At 36.3% G+C, this 19,921-nt stretch overlaps 1 protein-coding gene across 2 annotated transcripts in view; it reads right to left on the reverse strand.

Moving 5' to 3' along the window:
* Positions 1-2,898: 2,898 nt before the first annotated feature.
* Glra2 (glycine receptor alpha 2) overlaps positions 2,899-19,921 on the reverse strand; it is a 116,808-nt gene continuing 99,785 nt past the window's right edge. For both annotated transcript variants that reach the window (XM_048336124.1, XM_048336125.1), the window contains exon 9: positions 2,899-3,177. In XM_048336124.1, coding sequence (XP_048192081.1) covers positions 2,899-3,177 — 279 coding nt within the window. The remainder of the gene's footprint in view (positions 3,178-19,921) is intronic.

Below are 19,921 nucleotides of genomic sequence, written 5' to 3' on the forward strand. Positions count from 1 at the left end.
ACTTTTTTACAGATGCTTCCAATATAATGAAAACAGATAGTAAAGTTTCCTTCATCAAAACATGATATTACGATATTAGTCTTCAACTATTTTCTTTCAAATAATATTGTGAAAGAAAAATAAGATCTCCAATATCACTATAGGGGAATTATCCCATCCACTAGAGCATGTAGTATTCCAGGTATTTTCCCTGAGATTTTATCTTATTTGTAAGACTCAAATTGGTTCTTCTTTCCTCCCTTCCTCCCTCCCCCCTCTCTTTCTTTCTTTCTATTGAATATAGGTTAGAACCATAGAAATGTCCTTTTACTATCCAGGATGTCTTTGTCTACTTGAGTGTCTGGCAGTCATATTTTCAGTTTTTTAATGGGAGAACTGAACTGTACCCATAATGATTTGGTAAGATTAAATATGACCTTTTGGTTTAGTCTGATCTTCTTAAAGTGCCTCTTCATGATGCCATAGTTACTACCAAGGTTTTTCCTAGGACCCCCCCCCCCCCCCCCCCGCCTAGGGTCAGGACCATTTTGGAAGGTATTTTTTCCTCAGTCTTATTATTTTGAGGTAGAAGAAGCAGTGAGGGCAAATACTTCATCTTATTTGTTAGGAAAAGAGTTGAGCTATAAAACAGAACATGGAGTAAAACATAAAGAATGATGCAAAAAGCACGGCATTAAACTTGCCAAGGCTAAACATTCTAAAGTTTCTTGTTCAGCGGATTACCAGCATGATTCATAATAATAGTATTTGATTATCTATTAATTTTTGAGAATTACACTATATCATGCACAGTGCTAGTGGATTTAACTCCCCCCCCCTTGTCAGTACTCTGGAAATAATCACAAAATAGGAACTAGTCACAGAAGTTAACATATTTCATCCAATATCACACTTTTGGTAGATGGCTGAGCTACTATCTCCATCATACATACTTGTCATCACTCTGCAATGTTTCAATGTATGGAAATGATTCAATATTTAAATAGGTTTAGAAGGTTGTGAATACTGATTTGTAAATCCACGACTTTCAAACATAATGATGGGTATCTTTTTCCAAGGGTTAAAATGATTTGCTTCTATCTATATTCATTTGGTTGTAAGAATTTTTTTTATTCATCTTGGAATGCCAATCCTGACAAAATCAGAACTGGTACCTGGGATAGTTTCTCTTTTCACTTTAAGAGTATATTATTCCTAATTATTTTTAGAGCTTTTTCATGCTTCGTACTCAGTATATAGTTTCAGATTCTGTCCAAAATGACTACTAGTAGTGCTATTTCTTTGTATTATCTATCTATCTAACTATCTATTTATAGACAAGAGTCTTGTATAGCCCAGACTGGCCTGGGAACTTACTGTGCAGCCCAGGCTGATTGTAAACTTGTCATCTGCTTGCCTCAGTTTCCTGACAGTTGGGATTACAGGTATGCATGTGTCACCATAGCAAGCCAATTTCCATGTTTCTACAATAAGAATAGCACATTTTTTCTTTCTTATTGGAATCCTATAATCATCCATAATGTAATATAGCTGTATAAGTGCTTCAAATTTATGAAGAAGGGCAGAGAGAAAAATCTAAATTATTATTATTTCCCCAAATGATTTACATTTTCATGCAAAAATGAAAATCTCTAGAGAAGTTTGTGGCACACATAGCTTTATTGAAATTGAACAAATGCTTTTTTAAAATAACCCCTTTGACAGCACATGTAAAATTTAATTATTTCCTTATATTTTTACAGGTTGTCTTTTGAGTAAGCAAAAATACGTCTTTTTTTTCTTACTTAAAACATATAGCCAGAATTCAAACCACATAGCTCTGGTACCAAAAAGGCAACAGGTTATGAAAATCACAGTACAATTTTAAGATTCTTTAAGTTAATCAAGGATATTTAAAACAATATTCACTTGGGTTGACAGTAGAAATCATGGGTCAGTTCACACTAGAATAGTAGTTACATCTATAATGAAAGCAGAAATGGGAAGTTCAAGGTAATCTGAGCTACACCATTCAGGACACACCATCTCCATTAAATACTGTTGTGGAGTGGCTGTAATGGCTAAGTCACACTTGGGCACTTAAAATTACACCAAAATATAGCAAAAGTGAAAAAAAGAGTGTGTCAACTTGGATCTAAAATAAGATAGGCATTTACTTTAAGAAGATACACTAGCAAATCAACTACACAACACACAAGTTAAATCTCAAATTTACATCTAGGAAAGAAACATAATATTAAAGTGCACACCTACATAGACAGTAGAGTAGAAATCTGGTTGTTTTGTGATTGGTGTTTATTTTTGCTGTTGTTGTTTTCTGGATAAGTAGAAATAATTTACAACCCACAAAAGGATTTCTCGGGTGAAACACTAATTATAGACATTGTAAAGAACATAGCTCTGGAGGCTTGTTTTAAAAACGAGGCAGCATTTTCCTGAAAAAGTTTGGTCCTCAATTCACTTAACGACTAGTCACTATGGTCAGATGGTAAGCATTTTCAAAGTTGTGTGTGTGTGTGTGTGTGTGTGTGTGTGTGTTAAGCTAACTTTTCATTACAATTATTCAAATCTAAACCAAATCAAAAGAGAATCAGCCCTCAAGAACTTGACCTTGCATATCATATTTGACCGATGTGTCATCTGAAGGAACAATGCTAAAGACTATGGATGAGAATTATGCTCATATGATTCTGCAACACCTTAATTTTGTGCAGTTTTCTCCCTCACCCCAAATTAACTTGTCTTTTTGCATGTAGGTGCTAGGAGCCCCACCCGCATGATGCTCCCTCCCCCCTCCCTCAATCTTCTCCTCTGTCAAAGTGATAGAAAGACAATTTTACTGTGTATTTACAAGCACAACACTTAGGCAAGAAGGTTCCCAGGGTCTGTAGGGCACATCTATTTCTTGTGGACATCTTCATGCCGTATGATCTTGTAGGTGATCCAGTAAAAGATGTTGAAAATGAGGAAGGCCAATGGGAAGGCAGCTCGAGATATTGTGTCAATCCTTTTTGCCCGGTCCACAAACTTCTTCTTGATTGCATCGGCATCTTTTGGGGGTTGTGGAAGCGGATTGGCAGGCGTGGCCTTGACAGCTGTTCCGTCTTTCACTTGGAGGCAGTGACCCATTCCATAGCCACTGAAATTAAAACGACTTTCACGAGTGCCATCTTCTTCCTGGGAGAATAAAGGCAGGAAGCACAGATTGGTCGTCAGTCAAGTTTGATGGGAGATGCTTAAAACTCTTCAGAAGCAAAAAGATAAATCACAGTTAACTGGAGGTGTGGGAGGCTTTGGAATGGAGTTTGCTTTCAAGTTGAGCTCATTTATTCATGGAACAGATAGAGTTCACTAACTTTTTTGGCTGAGAAATTAAGGGTAAGAACAAGGCTTTGTAGTCATCTTAGTTAATAAACAAACAGAAACTTCCTATACTGTCTTCAGTGCTAACTTCTCAGTCTAGTTTAATGAATCCATCCATTGTAATAAACTATTTAAAAATCATTCCTCCATATTCCAGTGCTATATTTCATATCTACAGAGGACCATTCATTCATCTGTTCATTCATTCATACAAAAAGCACTCAGTGAGCCCCTGCTATAGGCCTAGCCTGACTTAGGAACTCTTAACATTGTGACCTATTTATAGTCTTGTTACTTCCTTGATATTGGCTGCAATAATAACAATGTCAGCTCTCAGATGAGCCCCTGTTTCTCCTCTGGCATTCTAGTTTATCTCAGTTGTAGAGCAGAGACAAAATATTTGTGGTTTGGCGTGAATATTTCTATGATGAATACTTTTTTTCCAGTGCTGATTTTTAACATTCATTTCTTTGGCCATTGGAACATCCTTACAAATGTTAAACATATGCCATTTTAGCTGATATCAGTGATATCTTGTGTTGATGATTTCTACATGAATTAAATTAAAAAAATGAAGAATTGTATTTATTCCTTGGTGTGATAAGCACATCGACTTAGAGACAAATATATGTGATCTTGGCATGTAGTTGAGTCCAGTCAGGGCGTCAGTTAATTGTGTTGAAGTATTGAGGTTAATATGTTTAGTTCTAATAGCTATCAATTGAATTATCATCGTAAATTATAAGTAGGTTATTTACACTTTCACTGCATTCTTTTAATGCTTGTGTTTCCCACAGTATGAGGAAATTCAGAAATCATTTTATCAATTTAATTGCATGTTAGCAGTCCCTTCAACTACATGTGAAAAGTATATCAAATGGGAAAACATTTAACTCAGTAGGAATATAGGGTCAAATTATAACCCAAATGGAGTAGGAAAGACAAATTCTACCATTTGTATTCATTCAAATGAGACTTTTTAGGGTCAACAGAAGTTCCCAAGATGAGTGAGGAAGATGAGATGAGGTTTTTCAGTTAGTCATGCTTTATTGAATACAAAATGGGGAGTGAGAGAATGCATGGTTTAGAATGAGTATAGCAGATTACATGCACAGATAGCCCAGTAAAACAGAACCAGGAAAAGAATAGATTGACTACTTAGCTAGATTTGTATCCAAGTACCATTTCCCTGGGTGGGAGGTACATTGCAGTCTGGTAATGAAGAGGAAGAATTTAATAGAGTCGTTGAGACCTTTGGTTTATGGACATGGCCCACTGTGATATAATATTTCAGTTGTGGCCAACCCTAAACATGGTGAATGGCTTAACGGTGCATTGATTTCTACCTGTAAATAGCTCGGAATTTGAAGAAATAGCAAGTATGATTAATTGCTAAACATTTCCTGTCACCCTTTGCCTGTATATGAAGCTACAAAACAGAAAACCTGATTTATTTGTAGTTCCTCATAGTGAATGTATCTAGGATTCCCAATAAAAGACATTGATTGTAATTTAAATCTGCCCATTTAAATCTCAAAATATCAGCCAAAGCTCATTTAAAAAGTAATTGTGAAAGTATGAGTTTATATAGCTGTTCTCTTCACTCTTTTTTATGTTGGATTGTCCTAACAGGCTGATTCAATGTACACTGTCTCATTTCTTAATAAAATGTATTCAAGACTAGTTAGCAATTAATTATTGGTTGATGACTATGTGGCAATCATTGTGCAAACATTCTCTTACAAGGAAGCTGGTAAAAGTAGTCCTCCTGACATCTGAATATTTGCATGTACGTAACTGTACAAACTCAGTAACAAACACTTAAAATTGACACTGATTCAGTTACTGAATCTAATTTATTTTCCTCCATATGGGAATGATATATTTTATGGATATAAAAATTTCAAATAGGTGAACTTCTAAAAATGTAGCATAAAAAGATACATTAATCATTATAACCATCTGAAGACTTAGTGCTTAGCAAGCAAGGAAGTACACATTAGGGGGAAGGGACTTGCTTGCCACGTGGATTATAGACAACCTTGGGCTTTGTAACTGTTATAAGTTGCTAACTAAACTTCAGCCAGTATGTGAGTAAAGTAGAAATGGTGTTTATTTAGTAAGGAGAGAGCTACACAGAGAATTTAACTCTTTAGGTCTTTGCTCTCACTCTGAGGCTTATAAACTATGTTGATCTTAGGCAAACTACTCATTCTTGCAAGAACCCAGAATCTTTGTGCCAAAAAAAGTCAAGAGTTCCCTACAGCTGTGGGTCTCAACTTTGGCTGTGGGAGAACTTTTAAAAATGTGTGTATACCTGCCGTTCCTTCCGGCCCCTTAGAGAGCAACCTAAGCAGACTCGGGGAATGAAAATATAGCATCTATATGATGGAAAGAAAACCCAGTGACTCGAATGTAAAAGATTTGAAACCAGTGGCCCTGATAGTTCTAATGTCCATCTCTAAAATATACAACATATTCTATACTACTAAGTCTAACATTTATTTTTAAATGGGAATAGTCCCTAAAGATGTCGTTGCCTTCATTTGCTTAAATTAATTGTTTTTCCCTTCCATATCTGTAGAATCCCATAAATTGCTATTCTCACATCTAAAAAACATTTAGAAACTCATGATTAAACATAAATTCACTGCTTGAGTGAGATAATATTCTTTTTAAGTTCCTGATCCCCTAAAGACATACAAATGGTAGTTAGTAGCCTATTTTAGCTCATAAAACAGAAAGAATCCTAAATATATGCATCCATGTTTCTTTTCATACTGACTCATTCATTTGATTTCTATAGCCTTCCTCACATACTGTGAATGGACAGCTGAAGAGATTAACACATTTAATTAACTACCGGAGTTAGAATAGAAGGATGGCAGGTTGGAATATCATTATTTTGTTCATTGTCATGCAAACTGTGGGTTCTTAGTAAACATTTCCTGAATAATGAACAAGATGGAAATTTGGGACAGTTTTCCCTATGCTGGAAAATACTTTCCTCATTTGTTCAACAGCATTTCAAATTATGCTTCTGAGCATAGTTACAGTTGATTAAATCAATTCTTTAAAATTCTCTACCACAGGAAATAAATCCATTGTAGGCAGAAATTATCCATTTAATTCTTCCCAAGTAGGAGATATGAATATTAGTTTAAGGGTCTTCTTATTTACCAGTACGACTTATTCAATGCCTTTTAAATATAGAACTTAAATTATCCTCGTCAAATGGGGTGGTTTTAATTCTGAACACATACCTGCAACCAATTTGAATATTTTGGTGTCATACCAAATGACTAATTGCCTTTCTAGCAGGTTCAAAATTAAATGTTGTGGCAGTATGGCAAGATTCCTATCTAAGGGCAAAATGGAGATGAGTTTGAGTCATGGGTAGAATGAAGCTAAAATATAGAACAATCTTGTAAGCACAGATTAGTTGGGCATCATTCCCAGGAGAGTCAGGTTCTCCCAGTAAACAGAGAATTGTAGGCATATATTCTACACTTTTCCTAATTAGCGAGAAACCCAGTAAATCATTGATCCTGATCCACCTTCTCTAGTAACTAAGCACTAAACACCTCTATCTGATCCTGTTTTGTTATTTACTGATTAAATTCCTACAGAAAATGAATCATCTGATCAGTTTCACTACTTACAATTTTTATATTCCTCTCTGATAGGACTTCCTCAAAGCCTATCTGCTGTGGGAAGTCCTTTCATGGCACTGTCATGCATTTTGAGATTTACTATCTATGTTTACTTACTTTATCATTTTTTTTACTTATAAAATGTAACCCATTCTTATGTTTGGGAAAACTCTTATCTAGATGTGAACCAAAAATACACTAGAATTGCTTTGTAGTAAATTGATTGTTATAAGAAAATGATCACAATACAGGTAAACAGAGGAAGAAATAAGGGATTCCTAAAAATTTAGGTAGTAAAAACTTGTTTCTATTGCATTTCTTACCCAGATTCATTTCTTTTTTTTTTTTTTGTTTTGTCTTTTGCAGGGGCTGGGGGTGGTGGTGCATTGCTGGAATTTGAACTCAGGGCTTCACGTTTATTAGGCCGGTACTCTACTACTTGAACCATACCTCCAGTACTGATTTTTGTGGTTATTTTTATAATAGGATTTCACTTCCCTCTGACAGGTATACCTTTATAGATGAGTTGCTGGAGTCAAAGACCAACACAACCAAATCCAGCTTCCCTTTGTAGATGGAGTCTTACAAACTCTGCTGCCCTTTTCTGCCTATCTGTCCGGACACCATTATCCTTCCATTCCCAGCCTTCCATGTAATTTGGGGGTTGGGGAGCCTATACAAGTTTGCCTTACAAACTGTTCTGCCCAGGCTGGTCTTAAAGCGTGATACTCCTAATCTTAAACTTCCACATAGCTAGGATTATAGTTATGAGCCACCAGTGCCTGGATTCAACCAGTTTCTTTGATTGGACTGAATTTCCCTCTTATGGGAAAGAGGAAATTGTTCAGTTGGAAGAAAAGGTTGTAGTGGGCTGCAATACATGTAAGACATAATGAATTCTTTAGCCTACCTTAGGAAACAGTTAAGAGCAATCACATAGATTTTCAGTGAAAAGTCCCCAAGAAAATGATGGCTGGGTAATGCTTAATCATAAACCTGACTGTTTATATCATCTGGATATAGGCAAGAAGGATGGCCATGAGAAATTTTCCTAAATTTCTTGAGGCCTCAGTTTCTTCCTTCATGATCATAGGGCCTTGAGAATAGATATGAATAATGAATAGGTACAATTTATTACATTTATTTATCATACATTTAAAACGAGTCAATCTCAAACCAGTCCCGAAAAACACACATTTCCTAAGGAACTGAGGACAACAAAAGCTTTTTAAAATTATGTTGTTTTATTACAAATCTTGCATCTAACACTCAGATCTTTCTGGAGTCTTCAATTTTTATTAATTTTTGCCTCTATTAAATCTTAAATGGATTCCATTCAAGAATTTTGGACAAGGAGTCTGATCAAATTTTGTAAAAGTTGAAATAATGAAAATCAGATATAGCCCTTTGTTACTTAATGATGTGATGAAATGAATTAAAACTGTCAGAGTGTCATTTGGGATACATTATTAAAGGCAGTTTTTTATAAGGAAATTATCATATCAGTTTTTTTGTTTTTCAGTAGAGTTAAAGTGTTACTATGTATGTATACCAGGCTGGTCTTGAATTCATGATTGTCCTGCCTTAGCCTCCTGAATACAGGTATTGCAGTCATGTGTCACCATGCTAGGCTCAAGAAAGCCTTCTTTTAAGTGACAAATAATAATTGTATTTATTGATGGATCATATTGTAATGCTTTCTTCTATGTTTCATTGTTGGATTTTTCAATGACGGTAATTAACATTTATCACCTTATATATTTACCATCTTATAAGAACATTGAAAGTTTTAGGAACCTTGGAATATATAATACAGTATAATTAACTGTAATCATCATGCTGTGCAGTAGGCCTCTAAATCATATTCTTCGTGTCAAACTGCAATTGGGCATATCGTGAAGACATTTGTAAATATGACTCTTGTCTAATAATGTGAATTATAAACTGATATACAAGTAGCTTTCAACAATTAATAGAGTGGTGTCCACTTGTATTTGAAGGCAACAAATATAGTACAGAATGAAAAAAGACTTCTAGACCCTTAAGCATTGATAGTTAGGAAACAAACTAAAAGGGTTATTTAGGTGCAAACAAGTACCACTTCTTATGAGGAAAAAAATGACTCAACAAAGCAGAGAAAGAACGCAGAGAGCAAAGCAAAACTGAACAAGCACAACTCCAAGCAATGGATCTCTAGTCATGCCAACAAATGTTAAAATTCAGTGATTTACCAGTGACTGCTGTGTCCTCCTCACCGTTTTTGTTGAATAGGAGCATCGCTAGAAGTTACCCTGTGCATATCTTCATGTAGTCTGTTGGGTAAGTTGGGCAAATCCCTTGTTTCTCTTTAGCTCACAGGATTTTTTTTTATTGGCTGTGGGGCTTGAACTCAGGGCCTGGTCACTGTCCCTGAGCCTTTCTGTGCTAAAGGCTAGTAGTGCTCTACCACTTGAACCACAGTACCACTTCTGGTTTTTGAGTGGTAAATTGGAGATGAGTATCAAGGGGACTTTTCTTCGAGGACTGCCTTCAAACCTTGATCCTCAGGTCTCAGTCTCCTGAGTAGCTAGGATTACAGGCATGAGCCACTGGTCCCTGGATTTCTTATTCTTTTTGATGCACCAAAGATGGAACCCCGAGCCTCCCACATGCTAGGCAAGTGACCCACTTCTTGAGCCATGCCCCCATCCATCAATGCATCTTTGAAGCCCCTCCTACTGAGAACTGAGTGTCTGTGGTCTTGTACTTTGAATCTAGGTTGGCTTGTAACTTGTGTATAACAAAAACAATGCAGTAGAACAACGCTGTATGACTTCCAGGGCAAGTTCAGAAAAGGTGATGTAGCTTCTGCCTCGTGACTAGTGAACTTGTGCTAGGAATCCTGAGTCACTATATAAAAAGTCCCACCCTGCTGAGACCACCATGCTGGAAGAAAGTTAAGGCACATGGAAAGGTCATATTTAGCATTTCTAGTCTTAGCATTCTAAACAAGTTTACACATGACTAACTGTGTTGTCAAGTAATACCCATTAGACATTGAGCCTTTCCAGAAGAGACCTTAGACAGCAGGTAGCAGAGACAAATCAGCCTCACTCTGCCTTTTCCACATTCCTGAGCAGACTAAGCTGCTGGTGATTTTGTGTCATTGAGTGTAAAATCATTTATTATGCACAATCGCTAGAGTAGATTATATGACTCATTGTTTCACCATATTCTATACTTTTCATAGCAGTTTCTAGACCCAGAATTCCTAACATAAAGTAAATGAAGAAATATTACAAATATTTAGGATTATTCATGTTCCTTGTGAATGCCAGCCTTTTAGTTTTAAAAGTAGAAGTAAAAAAAATGTCAATTTAAATACAGTATTGGTTCTCCACGGATTCTATTATACTTCAGTTAATTCTTTTATAAACACTTGGGTGCCACCCATTGTGCTTACTTTTAGACTTAAGAAGGACTATGTCAAAGACCAGCAAAATGATACTAGGAAATGGAAAATTGAGGTGGGGGCAGAGATTCAGAGGGGAGGAGCAGAAGAATGAATGGGGGAAATGAATAGAATGCAGGCAAAAATGCCTAGTTTATGCCACAGAACAGAAAAATAAGGGAGTAGGCAGGTAAAGATGTTGAAGGGATGACAAGATCAATATGAATTTTATACATAAACTGCTTTGTTACGTGGCAAAAATTTCCATACGTAACTAAACAGTAAGAAAAGTGAGGGAAGAGGAGGAGTGAGGGGTGGGTGAGAATGATGAGAGGGGGACATTGATCAAGAGGCACTGGATTCATAAACTGCTCTATTGAATAGCAACTGCTTTGTACAGCCAACTAAAGAAAATCATATATATGTGTGTATGTGTGTGTGTGTGTGTGTGTGTGCATATATATAATAGTGTTGTTGAACACTACTCTGTAAGCCATGCTGAATAATGTTGGCAGTGGTTTGTTCTGTAATGAGCTTCTTGTATCTTCTCTTAGCCATCTGAGATAGAGCATCACTGCCTAAGGCTCCAATATCCACCCTGCTATAGGAATCATGTTACTGAAGAGCTAGCAACACTGTAATGTAATGTGATGTTGATGGGGGCTGTAGCTCCTGTGTGAAAAACAAACATCTTCACTTTCCCTCAGTAATAATGCAGCAGCAGGAGGCCAATGTCATACCTGATGACATTCTCAGGGGCACAATTTCAGAGATTCTCACTTATTCATCAGCTAATCTCTTGCCTGTTCTAAAAATCAAACACAAGTGTGCTTTCTTTCAAAATAAATATCCGAAGCAAATGAAAGTGACAAATTCCTGGGTAATGTTTTTGATATTAGATTCAGAACTAAGAATCTAAGATTCGTTCAATAAGTTCTTGATAAATCCTTATTGATTGCCTGGTGGATTTTTTTTTTTACTTTATAGAAGGATCTTCTAGTAGCTAGTAAACATAAGCTCACTTAGTTTCTGCTTTTACCCATAAAAACTAATTTATATTCAGTCTTTTCTATGAAATCCACACAGTCAAATATGCTCATAGCTATAAAATTCTAGTGCAAAGCAAATAAATAAATACAAGTACTGAAGAAGACTTATGGATAGGAAAAAATTACAGAATAATTTAAAAAGATAAGACTATATTATTAGGTAGTTATTTAAATTGATCAGTGAGGGATAAAGCATATATGATCTGGCCATAAAACTTATATACAGGTAGGGGATGTAATGTCCACTTTTGCTTATTTTATTCATTAATGAAATTGGCAGGAAGAGAAATAAAAGCTTCGATCCACTGAAAGCTGTTCTGCATGCAGGTCCTCCCATTGCAGGGGTAAATCCATTTATCAATCTGTTCTGTTGATTGGTTTTCAGCAGTAATGTTGAATAGAGAAACTCCTGTTATAGGACAAGCACTGTAGGCACAATGATATGTAATATCTCTTCTTGAACTCTACCTACCTAGGTTTATTTTTTAAAGATAGGGTATGAGAAATTCTTTGTGGTATGACCAGGATTCACGAGCTGCTATTGCCATGATCTAAAAGTGTCAGGAACATGAAAAAGGGGGATTGAGGTGGGCTAAGATTCTGAGCTACCAAAAAAACAGTCCATTCTCTCAGTAGTAGATTGTCCTTTAGCTCAGCATTGCTTAACTATATAGCATTGTTGGCAATTGTGTTCAGATATTTATTGTCAGGATATAAGTTTTGCATTCAGAATGTTTTGCTCCATCCCTGGCCTCTGTACATATGAGATGCCAGTAGCACCTCTTTTCCCGAATTATGACAACCAAAACATGTGTAGATTTGCTAGATAAGTCCTAAAAGAGCAAAATCGTTCCCTGAGAACCTGTGTTTAGCTTGCCATGTTTGGACACATAGAAAGACTATCTTCTCCATCTTCCTTTGCACCTCTGTAAGTCTATGTAAGTCTAATATATCAAGCATCTGGAATCAAATCAAGAGTCAAAGCAGAATCGAGTCACTCTGTTAACTCCAATATTACCTGGCCTAAGCCACCTGATAGTGAGTTGTCCAAATCGTTCCCATGAGAATTATTGCAATAATCTTCTAATATTGTCCATAGGCCTCTGGAGACTCCCTATCAACAATAATGTTTCAGCACAGCAACTAGATGGATCTTGTTATAATGCAAATCAAGGTTTTTTTCAGCTCAAAACTGTTCAGTGGCTCCCACCTCACAGTTTCTTGTAATGTTTCCTTTAGCTCTCAGACCCCAAGCCCTGCTGATTTCTCTGCAGCCCAGGTCAGCAGACATTTTCTGCCACTTAGATTGTAATTAGTAAATAGATAGGTGTAGAGTAAATATTTTTACACCTCATGGACCGTGTAATCTCTGTAATCCACATCTTTTTAACATAGGATTTGAATCAAATTTTCTATAGTAAAAGATATGCCTCACTCTATTTCAGAACATATCTTACCTATAGCAGCATATTTTGCTGCTTAATTATTGTCAAATCATTTATCTTTATGCTTAAAAATCTATAAAGCCAAAATATTTTCACTTAGTGTCTACTGTTGTCTTAGAAAAAGTAGCTAAGAAATCCATAACCTAGTTGTGATGTTTCAATTCCTCAAGAGGGTGGTTAGGCCTTACATAGGGAAATTCCTTTCTAGTAGCTCTGTCAATTCTTTTCTAGCTTACAGTGTTCAAGATACGCTAAATTCGAAGAAGCATGAAGGTGAACATCTTCCATCTGGAGTATGAGCTGTTTAATTATTAACATCATTTGCCATCTGTTCTGGGTGCTAAGTGAACATTGAGAATGGACGGGACAGGTAATCAGGAAGTTAATCTACTGCTAAGCTCAATGGCAATAGCATCAATAGGAAAAGTAATAACATTAACATCAATGACAAATCACGCCAAGCATTGGCTTGCATTATAACTTGGATAATTTGGATGTCCAAATTCTCTAGGCTATGATCACACCCATTCTTTCTCATGTGTGTTGTGTATATGGAATATTTATGTACATATATATATAAACATATATATACAAACATATGTATGTATAGATATAAACTTCATACACAACTGGTATCGGCCTCACTTTAACTGACCTGCTTTTAAATTAACATGCCATTTAGCCAGGAATTGCTGTGTTATAATCATTCGGCATTAGAATCCAAGGGAAGATTTGTAGCAAAGCACAGAAACTCACTAATGGTAGTTTAAATAAATGGAAGACTGTCTTTAATGAAGCCCTTCAAGAAAATTATTATTATAAGATAATCTCCTAAGTCTCCAAGGATCAGGAAAAAGAAATGTCCCTTAAAGGTGAGAAGACAGTCCTAAAGCTAGAATTCCTTGTTTCAAATGTTGGTTCTGCCACTAGTCATTGTGGGATCTGGGTAAGTCACTCAAACACTTATGTCCCTCATCTCCTCTACAGTAAAATGGAGACAATAGCATCTTCTTGATAAGATTTTTGAGAGGATTCAGTGAAACAATGGACTTTAAGGGCTTATAACAGCACTTCGGTATATAGTGTGTGTTCAGTAAATGATAGTGTCATATTGATATTTATAATAGTATAAGGAGATTTATTCACCTCAGAAACTTTAATAAGCAAGTCATTAAGTAAGACTATTCTACATCTCTCAACTATTTCTGCTTTTGTTCTACCAGCTTCCTTTATTAATTCATGTTTTAACCAGGCCACATCAGCTTCTATCCTATCGGAACCTGTTCAAATCAAGTTCTTACTATCATCTAACTGAAAGTATTAGGTCTTCTTCATTCACATTCTTGGAGGAGAGGCTCTTATTGATATTCCAGTTTTTACACTGTTTTCCACAAATCATTGGCTATGAAAAGTGACATTCATGAGATACTAAAAGGACACATTGGGGTAAGGGTAAAGAGGAAAGGAAGGCTTCCTGGGAAGTGAATGTTTCTGAAAGCACACCATATGAGAAACAGTAAAAGGAACAAGGAAGATGAGTCTTGAAGAGATAAGCTTAGATCAGATGAAAGCTGTTTCTAAAGAACGAAGGGTTTTTATGAATTCAGATTCGCATTTATTCAATGGCTTTAAAGTAGCTAATCAGAAATAATTGGTTGGCATTACGAGGAGATGGAATCCAACTCAATACGAAGATGATCCTTGAACAATCTATGAGTATGGAGCATTCATGAATATGGAAGTTCGTGAATTCCTTATTCCTAGAGATAGTCAAGTATTCTTCTTGGGTTTCATAGCCTAAAGGCTCCGAGCAATAACATCAGCCTTCCAAATAAGCACTTCTTTCTTTATTCCCATTCACTGCCACCGCTCAATTTCTGCTTGAGGGAGCTCAGAGGAAAGGGGGTCAATGCTTTTGGCAAAGTTTGGTGAGTTGTTTGTTCCTGCAGAGAGCTCAATAAACTAAAAAAAAAAAAAAACTGAGAACGGATCAATAGGATCAAATCTATACATTTTTTTCTTGTCCTTGATGCTTTTCTACCAACTTGCAAAGACAGGTAAAGTTCATCCTGCAATCACCCTAGTGTGGCTTGCAGAAGGGTTCGCTGCTTTGGAGCAGAAGAGCCGTAAGGCATATCTAGAATGGGGAGACATCTGTGGGCCATCACTTCATTGCTTTTCACAGCTGCAAAACAAACATGTTTCTCTTGGTGGAAAAAAAAAAACCCCATAAACCTACTTTCTCTGACCAATCTTATTTCCTTCTGCATTTGCATGGGCCTATTAAGCTAAGTTTTCTCTAATGAATATGGACTGGAGGTTCTGTGTTAAAATTAGCAGTTACTGAAGCAGGTGACCACTAAACCATCAGGAGGCATTTCTTATTGCTTCTCCCAAGGATATTCACTCAAAGCAGCAGAGTGAAGCAGAAACACATTCTATGCTCCATTTTTTTCTGGCTTAGCATTAAGTTCTGCAGGTCATTTGTGCCTTTGCTGTCTTCTACCCTCCTTATTCATCACCACTACAACTATAACTCTTGTAAGCACCTCTTGAAAAAAACTGGAAAATAAGGAATGAAATTAGGGGTGCTTTTTTGAGACTAACATTTCCAATGTTCCCCCACTGTCTGTTTCATTACTATGGTTACAAGATTTAAGGCTTCAGACAGAAATTCTGTCTGTAGGCCCAGAGGGAAGAGACTGGTGGAAGTAAACAAAGACAGAGATTGAACACATGTGAAATGAGCACCAATATCGGTTGGTCTAATTGTTGACCAACTGAGTTTCTAGTTAACCATGAGTGTATATATAATACAGTACTTGTGAGTTACTTCCCTTTCCTTTTCAGAAATGTCAGTGCAATAATTATAATCAATGGCAAAAATCTTATATGGTTATTAGAAAATATATTTTCATAGAAATTTGTCACTCACAAGACAATATGTTGGAAATGAGCTTTACAACTTGGGGGCATTGGAGGGGGAGGGAAAGTGTGGGAAAAACAAGGGAGGGCATAAAAATGTTGGACAAGAAATGTACTCATTGCCTTACGTACGTAACTGTAACCCCTCTGTGCATCACCTTGACAATAAAATGAAATTTTAAAAAATGAACAAAAGAAATTTGAATTCTATCTCCCAAGCTGTGTGCCTTACAATAGCACAAATATGCCAAATTGTGGTGATACAATGTGACACAGAAAGCATAAGTAACAGAGTGATGAGCATCACACTGGTCATGGGCATCATAGTCCTCAGGTGTGGGGTGGATGTAGAATGTTAAGCCAAGGACGGACAAGGGGCTTGGTGAGTTTTAGTGAGGTGCAGTGGTCAGTAAACGGGACATTTCCTGTCCATGTCATCATAGAAACCAGCAATGATCCTTGCTATTCATTGCACCTGTGACTGCTTCTTCAGGCTCTCTGACAAAGTTAGCTGAGGTAAACTGGTGAATTTGTTTCTCTGACCTCATCCACTTGAAAGTGCTAGCTTTCAAAATGTTTCTGATATGAAAATACTTCATGATCACCCATATGTTTGGAATCTAAGATAATCAAACTCATAGAAGCTGATAGAATGATATATATCAGAGGCTGGTGAGAAGGGAAATGGAAAAGAGATGTTAATCAAAGGGCACAGAGTTTTAGTTACACCAAATGAATAAATTGTGGGCTTCTAATTTATAGTAATGTATTTATTACATTGTATACTTGAAATTTGCTGAAAGTAGATCTTACATTTTCTCAACACAGAAAGAAACAAAATGGTAACTATGTATGATGAATATGTTAATTAGTGTGATTGTGGCACTTATTCCATAATGTGCACATAGATCATCAAGTTATACTCCCTAAATAATGTTCTCAATTACCCATTAAGATAAAGTTGAATGAAAACATAAAGACAACAATGTAATGATGAATACAAACCACACACACAGCCCTTTTCTCTGTAAGCCAACTTCTCCCATTATTAGGCAGAACAGACACATACACACACTTCCTCCACATTGATACATCTAACAGAAGCAACATTTCAATAATTTGTAATTTTTTCTAGTCAAATGGACTCCAATATTTTCTATTTTTGGTCCACTTTTTATTTCTTCATGTAGCCTACTGTGAAGCCATTGAGGTGGCTTCAGGACTTCTTAGCCAGCCACACCCTATAATTTGGTTTCTTTGTTGTTAGTATTCGTTCTGTAAATATTTACTGATCATCTACCACATGATAAGAATGTTCCTGGGGAAATCTTAAAGACAGGCTTTCAAAGACCTGGCCAGAGTCCTGTTAAGTAATGAGTTAAATGTTCTGTTTGAGTTCATGGCAACTGACACTTGTCAGAATTGAGAGAGCACTGCAATTTCTCAAGAGGAACCAGCCTATTATGTGCCAGGTATTATGCTACATCCTCAGAATTAAGTCCTAGACTATATGTGTACACACCTTTTTTCTGGCTTTTTAAAATTTGGTGCAATTCTATTTATTAAATTTTTTGATTTTTCCAGAAATATTGGAGATCTATTCAGAAAAGTCATTGCCAATGCTGACATCTTGAAACAATTCCCTTATATTTTCCTCTAGTAATTTCAAACTTTTATATCTTATATTAAGATCTTTGATCTATTTTAAGTTGATTATATAAGTGTAATTGGGATCCCATTTCAGACTTTTGCATGTAGATAGCCTACTTTTTCAGCAACACTTGTTAAAGAGGCTATCATAAGGGATTGATGTAAATGTATTGAAACATATAATCGGAAGCAAGGACAAGAATCCCATAATCATCTTAATAGATGCAGATAAATCTGACTGATAAAAATCAAACATACTTTCATGGTAAAAAAACTTGTATAAACTGGGAATAGAAGGCTCATATCTGAGCACAATAAATAAAACATTATTCTGAATAGAGAAAACTGAATGTCCTCTTAAATCAAGAATGAGGCAAGAGTGCCTACTTTCTCCGCTCAATCCCCTGGGAATCCCTAGATCCTGCACCAGAACATGCCTCAGAGGGGCAAAGAACCTAAGATTTTTTTATTGCCAGTCCTGGGGCTTGAACCCAGGGCCTGAACACTGTCCTGGCTTCTTTTTGCTCAAGGCTAGCACTCTACCTCTTGTGCCACAGCGCCCCTTCCGGCTTTTTCTATATATGTGGTGCTGAGTGATTCATGTATGCGAGGCAAGCTATCACTAAGCCATATTCCCAGCCCCAGAAGCAAAGATATGTATCTCGAGCTCTCGACTCTTATTGGCAGAGGAATGTTCATCAAATATTAAGTCTTCTCCATTTCCAGCTATTCTTGTAAAACACTGGCATGCTACTAAGACCTTAGGAAGATACCCTCCCTCTCTTCAAGCACTAAAGCTAAGTGTAACTCATAGTAAAATGTCAAGAGGATGCATGGTATGAGCGATCCAGGTACATGAGTGAGGTTTTGACAATGTCTTCTACAGCATGCCTAGAGGGCTTCCATAACATTCCTTTGGCCTTCATCATGATATCTATCTATTTAACTATGTGTGTGTGTGTGTGTGTGTGTGTGTGTGTGTGTGTGTGTGTAGCATAATATATCACAATATATCACTATATATGATATATAAAAAATGTATGTCCCTGAACTGTGAACATCCCAAAGATAAGGTCCATTGAACTTTGTGGATGGATATATATATATATATATATATATATATTATACCAAGCCTTTGAATGAATAAATGAGATAATCTTGAGATGAGATTAAAAATAAGAGGAAGAAAAATATAAAGAGTAGGAAACCAGAGGAACAGAAAAATATGATTGAGGAGGAAGGCAAGTTATAAAGAACATAGACCTACTGGGAAGGAGCTTGGAAATGAAAGAGAATTGAAAGAGGCACTAAAAAGACAGATTTCATTTGCGAGGCAATTTTCAAAAGAGAATTCCATATTGTAAGTCCTAAAAATCTTAGTGGTTTTTTTTTTTTTTTTTTTTTTGCCAGTCCTGGGGCTTGAACTCCGGGCCTGAGCACTGTCCCTGGCTTCTTTTTGCTCAAGGCTAGCACTCTACCACTTGAGCCACAGCGCCGCTTCCAGCTTTTTCTGTGTATGTGGTGCTGAGGAATCAAACCCAGAGTTTCATGCATGCTAGGCAAGCACTCTACCGCTAAGCCACATTCCCAGCCCCTTTGTTTCATAATACCTAACAAAATGGAACACGCTTTGAAGAAGATACCTTACAAACACTAATAGTCCCTATGTCCCTGACAAGCACCAGCTCTATATCTTGTAACACGAGGAATTACAAAATACTATGCCATTTATTTATTCTGGATGGCTTTTGAATTCCTAATGCATGCAGGCCTGTTGATGTCTTATCTGAATTCTTCAACCTTTAAGATAAAATGAAAAAAAAAAAAAAACAGGGCTTCTGCCTCCCTTGGGAAGTAGTTACAAGCTCGTCAACATTATGTTTCCTAAGGAAGCAGTTGTTACCTTAATTAATGATCTATGAAATCGTCTTTAAACACTTTGTGCAAACATGTAGAATATGAAAAAATGGTAAATGATAAAAGAAAACACACAGCCTTTCACTATATTTTCTTAAAAGGAAATATGCATACACATATATTATATATTATATCTGTATATACATGTGTGCTTATACTTATATATTATAATATACATTATATATATACTTAGATATAGTAAGAAGTTTCCAAGGACATGTATACAACATACCTATATGGATATATAATCTAAATATGTCTTTTACAAAATACCTTGTTTTCTATTAGTTATACTTTCAATGGGTACTGTTTCAAGATGGAATCAATCCATGTGGTTAATGATTGTTGGCCACTTTTGTAGCAAAGGCAGAAAGTCATAATAGCATTGCTATTACTGAAAGGCATTCTGGAGATTTTATGGACTGTCACTGGTCACCTGGCACTTGGAGGTAAAGTATAACCACGAGTTCTGTCATGACCTACTCATTA

This window comes from Perognathus longimembris, chromosome 28 (genome assembly GCF_023159225.1).
Source record: "Perognathus longimembris pacificus isolate PPM17 chromosome 28, ASM2315922v1, whole genome shotgun sequence".
NCBI lineage: Eukaryota > Metazoa > Chordata > Mammalia > Rodentia > Heteromyidae > Perognathus > Perognathus longimembris.